The sequence below is a fragment of the Eutrema salsugineum genome, unplaced genomic scaffold (genome assembly GCF_000478725.1).
Source record: "Eutrema salsugineum unplaced genomic scaffold, Eutsalg1_0 scaffold_10, whole genome shotgun sequence".
Classification (NCBI taxonomy): Eukaryota; Viridiplantae; Streptophyta; class Magnoliopsida; order Brassicales; family Brassicaceae; genus Eutrema; species Eutrema salsugineum.
Genome location: NW_006256908.1, coordinates 9,140,519 through 9,157,106, shown reverse-complemented (window position 1 = coordinate 9,157,106; position 16,588 = coordinate 9,140,519). Strand labels below are relative to the sequence as shown.

The 16,588-nt window shown below is 38.2% G+C and overlaps 2 protein-coding genes across 2 annotated transcripts; both read right to left on the bottom strand.

Annotated features, from left to right (window-relative positions):
* Positions 1-24: 24 nt before the first annotated feature.
* On the bottom strand, positions 25-6,259 carry LOC18026815 (ABC transporter G family member 33). The gene is given in 23 exon segments (XM_024148151.1): positions 25-423; positions 505-931; positions 1,023-1,250; positions 1,326-1,459; positions 1,583-1,666; positions 1,768-2,058; positions 2,141-2,461; positions 2,535-2,731; positions 2,812-2,965; positions 3,055-3,158; positions 3,235-3,395; positions 3,486-3,799; positions 3,902-4,183; positions 4,268-4,569; positions 4,635-4,725; positions 4,803-4,856; positions 4,938-5,014; positions 5,086-5,259; positions 5,262-5,306; positions 5,309-5,412; positions 5,485-5,570; positions 5,649-5,772; positions 5,848-6,259. Coding segments are annotated over 23 exon segments (4,362 nt in total). The 5' UTR covers positions 6,189-6,259; the 3' UTR covers positions 25-156.
* A 2,180-nt stretch (positions 6,260-8,439) lies between these two features.
* On the bottom strand, positions 8,440-15,865 carry LOC18026814 (ABC transporter G family member 33). The gene is made up of 23 exons (XM_006410847.2): positions 15,447-15,865; positions 15,249-15,372; positions 15,086-15,171; positions 14,915-14,999; positions 14,670-14,829; positions 14,522-14,598; positions 14,395-14,448; positions 14,226-14,316; positions 13,840-14,141; positions 13,469-13,750; positions 13,057-13,370; positions 12,804-12,964; positions 12,625-12,728; positions 12,382-12,535; positions 12,185-12,310; positions 12,041-12,114; positions 11,630-11,962; positions 11,255-11,545; positions 10,131-10,214; positions 9,913-10,046; positions 9,614-9,841; positions 9,103-9,529; positions 8,440-9,020 (listed from the first exon to the last, which is right to left on the bottom strand). The coding sequence occupies exons 1-23, from the start codon at positions 15,788-15,790 to the stop codon at positions 8,754-8,756; spliced, it is 4,302 nt and encodes a 1,433-aa protein (XP_006410910.1). The 5' UTR covers positions 15,791-15,865; the 3' UTR covers positions 8,440-8,753.
* Between the last annotated feature and the right edge of the window lie 723 nt (positions 15,866-16,588).

The window sequence follows — 16,588 nt, the reverse complement described above, 5'->3', positions numbered from 1 at the left end:
AGATGCACAAAAGAGTAATTCATATTTTTAAGTATATTTTTCATATATTAGCTGGCATAATCTAGTTTATTATTGTCATAACCTAGTACCCTGTGGTCTTGCTTATACAAGTTTTTGACCGTGTATAAAGAAAGCATCGGGTTGGTGTGTGATCGATCATCGTTTTTGAAAGTTGAGTTTGGCAACAAAGAAAGCAAACATAGAAGCCAATGCAATTGGGAATGCGATGAGAACAGTGGCCGTAATCATCAAACGATCATGATGGAATCCGAAATAGTCCTCTAAGAATCTTGAAACCGTCGTGGATTCTCCAAATGCATTGATCTCTTCATGAATATCGCCGTACTGAGACGACAAAAATACGTTGAGCGTCCAAGAGGTCGGGGTCAGATTGTAAAGCCAAACCCACCACTTTGGGATTTGCTGCATTTTTATCAAAATCAAGAAAACAGTGATTAAGTATAAATAAACATCAAATATGATGACTTGTTCAAAAGATCTTACCGGTCCAGGAATCAAGAATCCAGCAAAAAGGTTGAAAACAACAAAGAAAAGCGACTGGAGAATAGCTGCGACCATGAAGTTTGGAGTGATGGAGATGAGGAACAATGCGAGGTAGTTGAAGCAGAGCAAGTTACAGAACATTGAGTAGAGACACCAAAAGACTTTGTAGGCAGACGCGTATAATCCCATCATAGGATATATAACGATCACAAACTCTGCGCTTTGGATGAATATGTAAGGAATCTCAGTCACAACCTGAGCAAACGCATAAGCAAACGCAGAGTACATTCCCGCAAATCTTTCGCGGTACATAACATTACGCTCTGTCTCAAAATACTGCAAAGCTAAAGAGCAGTTGTTTATCCCCAAGAAAAGAACAAGACCATAAACGGCTCCGAGAACTGTAAACAAATTCTGTTGAGTATCTCTGCCAAAACATACAAGAAGTGAATAGAAAGTATAATGAAACTAATGGTTTGCGAGATAAATGGTTGGGGATGGAGATTTATGTAACTTACATCTTTTGGCCTTGCTTCCAAAAGAGTACACCAAAGATCAAAGAAGAGATTAGGGTGTGAGCGATTCGGACCAAGTTGTAAGAAGGACTTCTCCAGTAAGACAAACTCATCTTCCATAGACAAGATTTGAACTGTCCCCACCAGTTCTGTGCAAAAGTTCTCTCGAAATGCAAATCGCTTGACCCGATCTCCGGTTTTCTCAGCTCTTTAACAAGCTCGAAGTTGCTCCTGCCGAAACAACACATGAGCTCATTAGCCATGACTCTCCGGGCTTAAGTTGTTTTGAGAAATACTACTACTCACTTGTAAAGATCCGATTCGTGGTAGATTTTTGCGAAATCTATGTTGAGTTCAGTCTCTATAGACTGTGAAGTAACCTCTAGCATCCATGTTGCTGGATTATACTTGTCTTTAATCTTAGCAACTCCAGGGATACTCTGTTATATTTGCCCCCACAACAATAACAAAACAATTATTCTTTCCTTATTTACATGGACCATTGTAAGCAGTTTCAGATCACTGAATTGGCTTTTGTTTGCTGTGAAGAAGAAGAAGATAACCTGAAAATATTGAATGACATGAGAAGAATATTGTCCAAGTGGTCCTGTGTAAATCATGCGACCTCCTCTCTTTAGCAGTACCAACTGGAATTTTTTTTTTGTTATGAGAAATAAAGAAATGATATTACCAAAAATACCTTATGAATATTCAATTCAAGTAGCAAAAAAATTCGAAAATGATTTACCTCGTCGAATGCTTCAAAGATGTCGATGCTGGGCTGATGAATAGTGCAGACGATGGTCCGTCCAGTCTCTGCGACGTTCTTCACAGCTCTCATTACAATGGCGGCTGCTCTTGCGTCTAGCCCCGTCGTCGGTTCGTCCATGAATATGATCGACGGATTCGCCACCAACTCCACCGCCACCGTTAACCTCTTCCTCTGCTCCGTCGACAATCCACTCGCTCCGGCGACTCCCACCATCGCGTCCTTGATCTCCTCCAGCTCGATCGTCTCCATAACTTCTCTCACGAATCTCTGCACCGAATTTTTCAGGCGAGTTCTGCATTTAATTAATTTTTTCGATTTCAGCACGAATCAGTGTTGATTTAGGGCTTACGATTTTGGTTTTGGGATCGATTTCTGGAACCAGACGGAGCCAAGCGGAGTAGATTAGGGATTCCTCGACGGTGATATTTGGTGAGTGTATATCCGTTTGTTCGCAGTAGCCTGAGACTCTTGCGAATGTTTCCTGCACTTTTGGGAATCCGCTGATTCTGATGTCCCCTTCGATGTATCCGCTTGTTTTTCTTCCGGCGAGAACGTCGAGCAGAGTGGTTTTTCCGGCTCCACTGATTCCCATCAACGCCGTTAGAACGCCGGGCCTGAATGCTCCGGTGATGTCTGAGAGAAGCTGCAATTTCTTCCCAGCTGCAATCTCCTGAAATTATTGAACATTGACATAAGCAAAGATCCATGGAGTGATGAACCAAAGAACTTGCAGAAGATTTTACCACAGGGACGTCGACGTAATAGTTCAAGTCTTGAAAAGTAATGGTAAGTGGCTTGAAAGGTAAGACCATTTTCCCTGAATCCTCGTTTGTCTTCACTGAGGAATCTATTGTCCTTTTCTTCTTGATTGATGAATCTTTTGTTCCTTGCAGCTCAGAGAGTTTGTCTTGGGAAATCATCGCGCGGTATGATGTGGGAGCTGTCATGTGTTCAAAGAATCTCTTCAGTATGTGCTTTCGTCTATGGCCTTTTTTTGTCGAGAAATTTTTATTAACTTACGTTTTAAGAAACTCAGGGCAAGAGTGAAAATGGTGTTGAAGATAACACTGAGACCCAGCAAAGCACATAATGAGACCCAGAACATGTATTCATCGTAGTTCAGTCCTCGGCTTTCGAGTATGGCTCTCCCCAAGGTAACATTTGTTGGTTGCATCTGTAAACAGAACCGGAAAACTGATTAGTATTGGAGGCTGAAGTAAACTTCTATGATTAAGAGAAACGAGTAGGGGAACAGAGAATCACTTGCTGCCATCGTGGAGCAAGAAATTCGTTTACAGAGAGCCCAATCTCGGCGTAACTTATAGGATTTGCCCAGAAACCCCACTTGAGCCACCTTGGCATATCAGCTGCACCAAACCAGTGTCATGTTTTGATGGAACTTTGGAGCATAAATAAATATAAGAAAGAGCGCTGAATTCTTACTGTATGGGATGACGAAACCGGCGAATACAAAAGTGACTAATACGGCAATAGTACCAGCTTCCATTGAAGCAACTCCAGTCTGAAAGACTGCAGCTATACACCGGAACATGGATATGGATGTGAAGTGAACAGCAAAGAGCATGATGAGTTGTCGGAAGAACCTGAAACATCAATGATTATTTACTTTCCATTGTCATTCTCAAGCTTAGATGTGAATAGCGAGCAAGCAAGTGATGGTTTAAAGCTCTTACCGGGAGGCTTCAGGAGCGTATCCGATGACATAGTAAGTAAGGCAGGTCCAAACCAGAGATTCAAGTAAGGATAGAGGGACCTTTAACACCGTTGCAGGGATTGCATAAGCCCAAGCTGGATATAAACATAGTTGCTTCTGCTTGTAGAACACGGCAAGGCGTTGAACAGTCATAGACAACTCTGGAAGACCATCAACCAGAAGTACGATGATTGCAAAAAAGAGACAACCCATGTACGAATTTCCATGAATGATATCTATGCCCATCCGTGTACGAATAAACACAGTCATAGTGATGATTGCGAGCAAAACAAGCTGCACAACATAAAAGCAAGATGGATTCTTTAGTATTAACGCTAGAATCTTGTAAGAAGGAATAAGGAGAGAGGTATCTGCAATAAAAAGTCTCAATGTAACCTGAAACGTCTTGAAGAGGTAGACGAAATAGTTTCTCTTCATGAGAAGAAACTCTCTTGAGATGCATGCTCTGAACAGCTCCCAGTTTGGCAGAGAATACACATCGAAAGAAAGAGCATCCTTATGGGTTTTTGATCTATCATATGGCTTTGAGAGGGCTTCCTCAATCTTTCTCCCAATCTCTAAGTCCTTGAATCTCTTTGAAAATGTTTCTACTGAGACAAATTTATGGGGTACATCTTGGTGCAGCCAGTACTGTCCTTGGTCCTTTATAGATAGAACCTGCAAAGAAAAAAAAACCTCTATGTGTGCTGTGGCATTGAAAGGTAAGTAAGTGCCAGGGAACAAAACTTTGGCTTTTTTTACCTCTTGGAGAAAGTCTGCTACACCTTTCCTTTCTGGGCATCGAAATCCACACTCCTCGAAGAATTTCAAGACTTCGTCGCGTGGACCGTGATACACAATCTTTCCTTCAGCCATCAGGACAATATCGTCGAAAAGGTCATATGATTCTGGAGCAGGTTGGAGAAGGGAAACAAACACAGTTGCATTGGTAATGTGAGCCAGTTGCTGAAGAGACTTGACAATCTGAAAGGCCGTGGAACTGTCTAAGCCATTTGTTATTTCATCCATGAACAGAGATTTTGTTGGACCAACGATCATCTCAGCTGCAAACACAGTTTTTCAGTAAAAAAACAGAGCCGTTTTGCAGGATTCCTAGCTATGAATCAACCTGTGGTAAGTCGCTTCTTTTGCCCCCCGGAAATTCCTCGTCTCATCGCATTTCCAATCAATGTTTCTGCACAAATGTCAAGCCCCAGAATCTGAAAACGCAATACAATACATAAGTAAGAAGCTAATCAAGAAGGACTAGAAATCTGAATAGTATCATAGAAGGTACCTTCAAGATGTAATCTGTTTGCAGACTTCTTTTAAGCCCTTTAACCGATATTGCCTGCACAAATGGGATTACAAAAGGTTATAAACAACAGCCTGAGTTCAAAGATCAGTTTCATCATAAGCTTCAGGAGTGCACCTTCATGTAAGCATCTACTTCTGGGTCGGGAATGATTCCACCATCCTTTTCTCTTTTGGTGACCTCCATCATAATATCTGATTCAACAGAGAGATATCTTTCTCACGAAAACCGTTTAGAAAGACATTTGCTCTAGGAGGACATCTACCTGTTCGGCTACCGACACCTAGACAACGAGCTGAGAAGTCTATTGTCTCCCTCACTGTCATCTCTGCAATATGCAGATCGTGTTGACTTATATACGCCGATGTTTTCTGAGGAACAATTTCGTTCAGTCCGTGTCCGTTGTAAAAGATTTCACCAGAACGCTGTGGAAAATAAAGGAGAAGAAAAGAAGACATGGTTTAGACATCTGCAGCATAAGAATCAGTTTGTGAAAAAATCTGAAACCTTCAGATTCTTGGCCAAATTTCCGGACAAAGCCTTAAGCAGAGTAGTTTTTCCACATCCAGGAGGACCAAGCAGCAATGTTAACCTTTAGCATCAAGAAGTGACATTAGTTGAGCAACAAAGCTTGTATCGGAAGAGAGCTCTATTTGCAACTAACCTTCCCGGGTTAATTATGCCGCTAACATTGTGAAGTATGTTTATCTTGGCTTCGCGTGTTCTTACACCACTCAGCTTCACCAACTCCTGAGAAAGAAAAAAAATGAATTCAACCTTGAATACTACTAAACTTGCAGTCTTCATTATTTTCTTGAGTATACTCACAAAGAAAACGTGCGTCAAGGAGTTCCATAAAGTTGGAAGCGCCTTGCCTTCAACGACCTCACACTCTGCTTCAACTCCTAAATGCTCATACCTCACTTCTATGCTCGGAAACTCCACACCGACCCTGCACAAGTAACAATTCGGCTCAAGCTCAACTTTCAGATTCACAAGGTTTCTTTCTTCTTTTCTCATATTGCACCTTTCTAGTCTTCTTCTGATTTTATTGAGCAGCTTGAGATTATCATTCTCAATGTGTTTAATCAGCTTCTCAATCAGGAGATGACGTTCCGTGGCTCCAAGTTTGGTGACATCAGCGACCCTTTTCCCTTTCTCCACAGCCTCGTCGCCTTCTTCGTCAAGCAGAGACGATCTCAGCCGTTTAAAAGTAGGCAATCTCTGGAGCTCAGCCCATTGCAGAGCATACTCTGCCTCATCCTCAAGCTCATTTCTTGAAGAGCTGCTCCTGAAACTCGATCCAGTGCTTTTTCCAATCTCTGCAAGCTCCAGTCTCAGTTCATCTCCACCCATCTGAGGAGCCATGCCTCAAACGAGGCTTTAGGTTCTTGGCTGATGAGATGCTCAGAAATCAGTTATGAGGTATTCAATTTTCTTTTTCCTTCCAATGTATATGCAATTATTGGCATGGATAGGGATATCATGTTTAAGCACTAACGCCCACTAGTATTTATCTTTTTTGGTCCCACAGTGGGACTCCCGCTCTTCCTTTATCTCTCTCTTTCTTTTTGTTTTTCTTTGGTCCATTTTGATATTTTCTTCATAAACAGCAAGTTTCCAGCGGACAAGCTTGAAGTCGAGAGGTTCAATTCTACAACGGCGAATGCAAACACCGTCGTCGACGGAAGATGCTGACGTCAACAGTGACGGCTCCGACGGGGAAAATGGTGACGAGAAGGAAAGAGTTTTGGGAGTATAGTCGTAAGTTCTCAAGTCTTTTTCTCTTTTGTTACTTTCCCAATAATTGACCAATAAATGTTGGTTTCCTAAAAATGGTGTTGAGGGGAAAGAAAAAAAAGCACAAAAGGTACGATTTACCAAATTTACCCAATACTATATTAATAATATACATAATAAATATATGTAAACGTGTTCCTCAAACTGAAAATGTAGTTACATAATAAGCACCTTTTTGTGAATATTATCAGTATTCTATTCTATTATTCTCCACATTATTATTCTATGTTCTTTTATTGTTGATAATATTTCCGTTTTATTCAGTTTGTTTTAACCATCAAACAATTCAAACAAAAAATCGACTAGAAAAGGTAGCATATTCTCGTTAAAAATAAACCACTTCAAAATAAAAATCAGAAAAAGAGTTGATGATAATTAGATTTTTATTAAATATAGAGTATTTGCATCCTTTAACTCAAATTAATGTCGTATTTGCAAAAGTAACAAAGATAAACTTTTGTTACAGTTTATATTTTTAAAATTTCATTATACCCTTTCTTTCATTCTCTTTCATTTTTCTTATTCTCTCTCATTTCTCTCTTTTGCATCTCATTTTTCTCTTTCTCTCTCCTTTATCTCTTTTGTTTCTTTTTCTCATTTCTCTCATAACCTTTTCTTCTCAATCAAATAGAATCTTCTATTGTCTTTGTTTTCTTAGTGAGTTTTATGTGTAAAATTTCTGAGATTTTAAATTAATTTTGATATCTGGGTTTATAGCGATTACTATTCATTCATACATTAGGTTTTCTGGTGATTGAAGATAAATTGTAGAATCAATATTCTTCTCATGAATATTGATACGTTAATCTGAAAGTTAAAAAATCAAGATTTTAGTTATCTTGTTAAATAAAAAGTTATAGCTATATCTAAACGTTTATACCATACAATAACATGTTAACAATTAGAGATAATATATTAGTTAAACAGAAAATGATTAAGCTACCGTGTTAAAACAAATGATAGAGCTACAATATATAATTTAACGTGTTACAATCAAATATAACTTGTTACAAAATCATCACATCTACAAAAAGGTTGATATTCCAACAAAAAAAACATGAAAATTAACCGATAACAACTATGTTATCGTACTAATCAAAATGTTAACAGTAAATTTATAAATTTTACATGATACAATAACTTTTAATATGTTACAATACCATGTAACTTGATACTATAAAATATATCCACATCATCTTGGTTTTTATAACTTAACTGAATTTTGTCCGATTTTTACCAAATTTTCACCCAGTTCTTTGTATGATTTTGTACTGAATTATTGAGAATTGTCCAGATAAATTTTAAAAATGCTGTGGGTTTAAAAAAATGTTGGTTGCTGAATAAAGAAAAGAGGAAAGAGAGAAGAGTAGAAAGAAAAAAGGAAAACGAAATTCTAAGAAAGAAGAAAGAGAAATGGTTGTTCTTTTCTTTAGGAAGGTAGAGAAAAAATGTTGAAAGAAGAAAGGAGACGAGGGGTAAATGGTAATATAACCTTCTCATATAAACAGTGATGGAGAAATTATGTCACTTCAGTGTTACTTTTTTTAATTTTGATGCTTTCTATGAATATTCGGCTTATTAACTCTTAAATATACATTATAAAATCATTTTCTATTCTCTAACATTAAGTACACCTTTTTAAAAGTACTAGATTACACGCTTGAATTGAATGGGAATATTGTCTCACAAAAAAATAAGTGGGAAAATTATACATAACTTTTTGAAAAAGAAAAAAAAACAAAATACGTAGTGACTTGAATGGTCACTCTATTAAAGAAGGGATCACTTTTTTCAGTTATATTTATAATATAGTGTTCTTTACGCATTTTGAAAATTACATTAATCATCCATATTCTATACTTCTAGTCTTCTAATGAATAATTATTTTCATGATGAAGTCGATCTAACCTGATTTTCACAAGGTTTCCATCTTCAGGAGCTTGATACCTACAAAAACTTGAAAATGAAGCAAACTTTTGCACAAAAAAGCAAGTAATATTGAAACATCTGATATGTCTTTCCTAATTGTTGACATATTGTAGGTTATTGTTATCATAACCTAGTACCCTGTGGTCTTGCTTATACAAGTTTTTGACCGTGTATAAAGAAAGCAATGGGTTGGTATGTGATTGATCATCGTTTTTGAAAGTTGAGTTTGGCAACAAAGAAAGCAAACATAGACGCCAATGCAACCGGGAATGCGATGAGAACAATGGCTGTAATCATCAAACAATCATGATGGAATCCAAAATAGTCATCTAAGAATCTCGCAACCGTCGTGGATTCTCCAAATGCATTGATCTCTTCATGAATATCGCCATACTGAGACGAGAAAAATCCGTTGAGCGTCCAAGAGGTCGGGGTCAGATAGTAAAGCCAGACCCACCACTTTGGGATTTGCTGCATTGTTCAAAATCAAGAAAACACTTATTAAGTAGTATAAGTAAAGATCAAAGATGATGACTTATTCAAAAGATCTTACCGGTCCTGGAATCAAGAATCCAGCAAAAAGGTTGAAAACAACAAAGAAAAGCGACTGGAGAATAGCTGCAACCATGAAGTTTGGAGTGATGGAGATGAGGAACAATGCGAGGTAGTTTAAGCAGAGTAAGTTACAGAACATTGCGTAGAGACACCAAAAGACTTTGTAGGGAGACGCGTATAGTCCCATCATAGGATATATAACGATCACAAACTCTGCGCTTTGGATGAATATGTAAGGAATCTCGGTCACAACCTGAGCCAACGCATAAGCAAACGCAGAGTACATTCCCGCAAACCTTTCACGGTACATAACATTACGCTCTGCCTCAAAATACTGCAAAGCTGAAGAGCAGTTGTTTATCCCCAAGAAGAGGACAAGACCATAAATTGCTCCAAGAACTGTAAACAAATTCTGTTGAGTATCTCTGCCAAAACATATACAAAAAGAAGTCATATATTGAGAGAAAGTATAATGAAACTTATTTGTGTGAGATATTAATGTAACTTACATCTTTTGGCCTTGCTTCCAGAAGAGTACACCAAAGATCAGAGAAGAGATTAAAGTGTGAGCGATTCGCATCAAGTTGTAAGAAGGACTTCTCCAATAAGACAAACTCATCTTCCAAAAACAAGACTTGAACTGTTCCCACCAGTTTTGTGCAAAAGTTCTCTCGAAATGCAAATTGCTTGACCCGATCTCCGGTTTGCTCAGCTCTTTAGTAAGCTCGGAGTTGCTCCTGCCAAAACAACACATGAGCTTCTGACATGGTTTATGACCGGATTTAGTTGGCTCACATAAACAACTCACTTGTAAAGAGCTGATTCGCTATAGATTTTTGCGAAATCCAAGTCGAGCTCAGTTTCCACAGACTGTGAAGTGACCTCTAACATCCATGTTGCTGGATTGTAGTTGTCTCTAATCTTAGCAACTCCAGGGATACTCTGTTATATTAGTCTTATTTAGTCCGTAAAACTATAAGATTATAGAAACTAAAATTGAGTTTTGTTTCTTGTGCATAAACTAACCTGAAAATATTGAATGACATGAGACGAATGTTTTCCAAGAGGTCCTGTGTATATCATGCGACCTCCTCTCTTTAGAAGTACCAACTGAACAAATTAAAAAAAAAAACACTGTAATTTGAATTTTTTTTGTAATGTGAAATTCTAAAAAAAAATTATGAAAAAAAAAAGAGTGATTTACACTAAAAGACATTTTTACAATTTCTTCTTACAAAAAAGGCACTTTCAACTATTAGGAGACTTTTTCTATACTACAAATACTGTTCACACCAAAATAATCCGAAATTGCCCCTCGTGTTCACGAGAACGGTGGATGCAACTCGTGAATACCGAATTAAACCCAGATTTTAAAAACAATTATTTTTTCCCTTCTGTTTTGTATTGTATTTTTCTGTATTGTGAAACATATAAAACAATTTTTTTGTTAGATTGTATTCTAATTTTATTTGTCATTGTTTTAAGACCTATTATGTTATACTTTCTTTATCAAATAAGAAATTTTTCAAATAATCTTTATAAAAAAATTTAAAACAACAGAAATCTACTAAGATATTCATTCACAAAATACGATGTGGATGATGCATGATGGACATATAACATGGACACGATTGCATTGATAGGTTTTCATTCATATATCCACGTCAAATAAATGAATGAAAACATATCCACGTAATCGTGTCTATGTTATATGTCTATCATGCATCATCCACATGGTATTTTGTGTATGGATATCTAAGTAGATTTCTGATTTTTTTTGAATTTTTTATAAAGGTTATTTGAAAAGTTTATTGTTTGATAAATAAAGTATAGCATAATGGATCTTAAAACAATGACAAAATAAAATTAGAATTCATTCTAACAAAAAATTGTTTTAAATCTTTTATAATACATAAAAATATAAAATAAAACAAAAGGGGGAAAATAATTATTATTTTTAAAATCTGAGTTTAATCTGGTATCCACAATTTGATATCCATCATTTTTGTGAACACTAGGGATAATTTCGGAATAAAAAATAGAAAAATTACCTAATAGCTAGAAGTCCTTATAATAATGTAATATGAGTTTGAAAAAGTACCAACACACTGTTAAGCTTTAAGTAGCAAGAAAATCGAAAAAAAGTATACCTCGTCGAATGCTTCAAAAATGTCGATGCTGGGCTGATGAATAGTACAGACGATGGTTCGTCCAGTCTCTGCGACGTTCTTCACAGCTCTCATTACAATGGCGGCTGCTCTTGCGTCCAGCCCCGTCGTTGGTTCGTCCATGAATATGATCGACGGATTCGCCACCAACTCCACCGCCACCGTTAACCTCTTCCTCTGCTCCGTCGACAATCCGCTCGCTCCGGCGACTCCCACCATCGCGTCCTTAATCTCCTCCAGCTCAATCGTCTCCATCACTTCTTTCACGAATCTCTGCACCAAATTTTCAGGCGATTTCTTCAAAAAAAAAAATCGATTTCAGCACGAATCATTGTTGATTGTAGATTTGGGGCTTACGATTTTGGTTTTGGGATCGATTTCTGGAACCAGACGGAGCCAAGCGGAGTAGATTAGAGATTCCTCGACGGTGATGTTTGGTGAGTGTATATCCGTTTGCTCGCAGTAGCCTGAGACTCTTGCGAATGTTTCCTGCACTTTTGGGAATCCGCTGATTCTGATGTCTCCTTCTATGTATCCGCTTGTTTTTCTTCCTGCGAGAACGTCGAGCAGAGTGGTTTTTCCGGCTCCACTGATTCCCATCAACGCCGTTAAAACGCCGGGCCTAAATGCTCCGGTGATGTCTGAGAGAAGCTGCAATTTCTTCTCAGTGTATCCTTGACCTCTCATCTCCTGAGATTATCAAAGTTCCATGGATTATCATTGCAATTGGAAATGGTTATGAAACAAGAATGAAATTGAAGCTTTTACCACAGGGACGTCGACGTAGTAGTTCAACTCTTGAAATGTTATGGTAAGGGGCTTGAAAGGTAACACCATTTCCCCTGTTGATTGGTAAATGAATTAAGTCGAGGGAAATGGAGAAGAAAGAGTTTGAGTGAAGATATATTTCACCTGAATCCTCATTGGTCTTTATTGGGGAAGAATTTATAGACTTGTTCTTCTTGACTGATGAATCTTTTGTACCTTGCAGCTCAGAGAGCTTGTCTTGGGAAATCATGGCACGAGATGATGTGGGAGCTGTCATGAGTTAAAGAATCTATTCAGTATGTGCATTGTCAGTGGCATTTCTTCTATATTTTGAAACTTACATTTCAAGAAACTCAGAGCTAGAGTGAAAATGATGTTGAAGATAACAGTGAGACCCAGCAAAGCACATAACGAAACCCAGTACATGTAATCATCATAGTTTAATCCTCGGCTTTCAAGTATGGTTCTCCCCAAGGTAATATTGGTGGGTTGCATCTACAAACATAACCGGAAAATGGATTAGTCTTGGAGTATGAAGAGAAGTTTGAATGATTAGTAGTAGTAAGTAGGGAACAGAGAATCACTTGCTGCCATCGTGGAGCAAGAAATTCGTTTACAGAGAGCCCAATCTCGGCGTAACTTATAGGATTTACCCAGAAACCCCACTTGAGCCACCCTGGCATATCAGCTGTACCAAACCAGTGTCATGTTTTGATGGAACTTTGGAAACGGATTGAAAAGGAAAAGAGCACAAAAGGCTTACTGTATGGTATGGCGAAACCGGCAAATACAAAGGTGACTAATATAGCAAAACTACCAGCTGCCATGGAGGCAACTCCTGTCTGAAAGATTGCAGCTATACACCGGAACATGGATATCGACGTGAAGTGAACGGCGAAGAGCATAATGAATTGCCGGAAAAACCTGAAACCTCGAATATCATTACTCTACATTACATTTTTCTGATTTCTCAGGATGTGAATAAGAGATATATATATGGTTTTAAAAGGTCTCACCGGTAGACTTCAGGAGTGTATCCGATGACATAGTAAGTGAGGCAGGTCCAGACGAGAGATTCAAAGAAGGAGAGAGGGACCTTTAACACTGTTGCAGGGATTGCATAAGCCCAAGCTGGATAGAAACGCAATTGCTTCTGCTTGTAGAATACGGCAAGGCGTTGAACAGTCATAGTCAGCTCTGGAAAACCATCAACCAAAAGTATGACGGTTGCAAAAAAGAGGCAACTTATATAAGAATTTCCATGAATGATATCTATGCCCATCCGTGTTCGAATGAACACAGTCATAGTGAGGATTGCGGCCAACACTAGCTGCGCAGTATAAATCAAGAAGGGTTATTCAGAATTAATTCTAGAACCTTGAAAAAAGATAAAAGGATAGAGATGTCTGCAGAAACGAAGACTGTAACCTGGAATGTCTTGAAGAGGTAGACGAAATAGTTTCTTTTCATGAGAAGAAACTCTCTTGAGATGCATGCTCTGAACAGCTCCCATTTTGGCAGAGAATACACATTGAAAGAAAGAGCATCCTTATCGGTTTTTGATCTATCATATGGCTTTGAGAGGGCTTCCTGAATCTTCTTCCCAATCTCTAAGTCCTTGAATCTCTTTGACAATGTTTCTACTGAGACAAATTTATGGGGTACATCCTGGTGCAGCCAGTACTGTCCTTGGTCTTTTCTGGATAGGACCTGAAAATTAAAAAAAAAAAAAAAACTCTGTGTGCTGTGGACTTGAGAGGTAAGTAAGTGTCAGGGAACAAAACTTTGGCTTCTTTTACCTCTTGGAGAAAGTCTGCTACACCTTTCCTTTCTGGGCATCGAAATCCACACTCTTCGAAGAATTTCAAGACTTCGTCGCGTGGACCGTGATACACAATCTTTCCTTCAGCCATCAGGACAATATCGTCGAAAAGGTCATATGATTCTGGAGCAGGTTGGAGAAGGGAAACAAACACAGTTGCATTGGTAATGTGAGCCAGTTGCTGAAGAGACTTGACAATCTGAAAGGCCGTGGAACTGTCTAAGCCATTTGTTATTTCATCCATGAACAGAGCTTTTGTTGGACCAACGATCATCTCAGCTGCAAACACAGCTTTTTTAGAAAACCTGCCATGCCAGCTAAAAAAACAGAGCCATTTTGCAGGATTCTTGGCTATGAATCAACCTGTGGTAAGTCGCTTCTTTTGCCCCCCGGATATGCCTCGTCTCATCGCATTTCCAATCAATGTTTCTGCACAGATGTCAAGCCCCAGGATCTGAAAATGCAATACAAGACATATTCAAAGAAGCTATCCAAGAAGGACCAGAAATCTGAAAAGTATCATAGAAAGTACCTTCAAGATGTAATCTGTTTGCAGACTTCTTTTAAGCCCTTTAACCGATATTGCCTGCGCAAATGGGATTACAGAAGGTTATAATCAAGTTCAAAGATCAGTTTCAACATAAGCTTCAGGAGTGCACCTTCATGTAGGCATCTACTTCTGGGTCGGGAATGATTCCAGCATCCTTTTCTCTTTTGGTGACCTCCATCATAATATCTGTTTCAACAAAGAGATATCTTTGTCACGTAAACCGTTTAGAAAGACATTTGCTCTAGGAGGACATCTACCTGTTCGGCTACCGACACCTTGACAACGAGCTGAGAAGTCTATTGTCTCCCTCACTGTCATCTCTGCAATATGCAGATCGTGTTGACTTATATACGCTGATGTTTTCTGAGGAACAATTTCGTTCAGTCCGTATCCATTGTAGGAGATTTCACCAGAACGCTGTGGGAAAATTAAAGAAGGCATGGTTTAGATATGGTTTACACATCTGCTGCATAAGAATCAGTTTGTGAAAAAAATCTGAAACCTTCAGATCTTTGTCCAAATTTCCGGACAAAGCCTTAAGCAGAGTAGTTTTCCCACATCCAGGAGGACCAAGCAGCAGGGTTAACCTTGAGCAACAAGAAGAGACATTAGTTGAGTGCAATTACACAAATATCAAAGCTTGGATCAAAAGGAAGCTCTTCTTGCAGCTGACCTTCCCGGCTTAATGATGCCGCTAATATCGGTAAGTATGTTTATCTTTGCGTGGCGTGTTCTTACACCACTCAGCTTTACTAATTCCTGAAGAAAAAAAGATAAGAATTCAACCCCGGCTACTTTCAACTTGCAATCTTTATTACATTCTTGAGTATACTCACTAAGAAAACACGCTTTAAGGAGTTCCATAAAGTTGGAAGTGCCTTCCCTTCAACGACCTCGCACTCTACCTCAACTCCTAAATGCTCATACCTCACCTCTATGCTCGGAAACTCCACACCGACCCTGCACAAGTAAGAATTCAGTTGAAGCTCAAAGTTTCAGATTCACATGGTTTGTTCAGTTTTCTCATACTTCACCTGTCTATTCTTCTTCTGATTTTATTGAGCAGCTTGAGATTATCATTCTCAATGTGTTTGATCAGCTTCTCAATCATCAGATGACGTTCCGTGGCTCCAAGCTTGGTGACATCAGCGACCCTTTTCCCTTTCTCCACAGCATCGTCGCCTTCTTCGTCGAGCAGAGACGATCTCAGCCGTTTAAATGTGGGCAGTCTCTGGATCTCAGCCCATTGCAGAGCATACTCTGCCTCATCCTCAGGCTCATTTCTTGAAGAGCTGCTCCTGGAACTCGATCCCATTCTTTTTCCAATCTCTGCAAGCTCCATTCTCAGTTCTGCTCCACCCATCTGATTCTGAGCCATGCCTCAACGCGTCTCTAGATTCTCTGATAAGATAGATGCACAAAAAATTATGAGGTATGCGTTCTTCTTCTTCTTATATATGTCTATAATGTATTTAATAATATATGTAAATGTGCTTTTCAAATTTACAACAGTTAGGTGATGGAAGGTAAAAGTAATGCATCATAATCTTACTCAAAAAAATGTGACATACTAACTATCAAAATTCTCTACATCATTATTTTATGTATTTTTGGTAATTTCCTTCTTTTTCAGTTTTGTTTAACAAGTAAACAATTCTATTTGTCGAAAAGCAAAGACAATCCAGCAGATTGGCCTAAAAGTATCAGAAGAAGAAATAATAATAATATGGTTTTCTAAAATATAAAATAAAGAGAACATATAAAAGTTATAACAATAACTACAAAATATAGTTTAAAGTAGACTACAAGAATTAGTGGGAAGAACGTCGGAAAAATATAGAAATTACGCCTAACTTTGTTGAAAAAAGGCAATACCTAGCTAGTGTCTTGAATGGGCACGTTGTTGAAAATGTCATCAACTTCTTATTACTATCATATTGTGTGATTATGCATTAATTATCCATAATCTATAAATCTAGTGTTGCAAGAAAAACAAAAAATTCTTTCCGAGGTAATCATAAAACCGAGGAAAAAAATATGTATAATGAAGAAACTATTGAGGATGCCTAGAACATTGATGTGGTATTCTTCCAATGATACTCAACCAATATTGCACAGGACAAATGGTTAATATTATAAAGATAGTCCACGACTTAATTGTTGTTTGTTGAATCTC

Excerpts from the sequence above, each read along its gene's own strand:
- LOC18026814 (XM_006410847.2), bottom strand. The coding sequence starts at position 15,790 with ATGGCTCAGAATCAGATGGGTGGAGCAGAACTGAGAATGGAGCTTGCA. Across the intron at positions 15,172-15,248 it reads CCTTAAAGCGTGTTTTCTTA|GAATTAGTAAAGCTGAGTGG; the intron begins GTGAGTATACTC and ends TTTTTTCTTCAG. Across the intron at positions 10,047-10,130 it reads ATGTCATTCAATATTTTCAG|AGTATCCCTGGAGTTGCTAA; the intron begins GTTAGTTTATGC and ends CTAATATAACAG.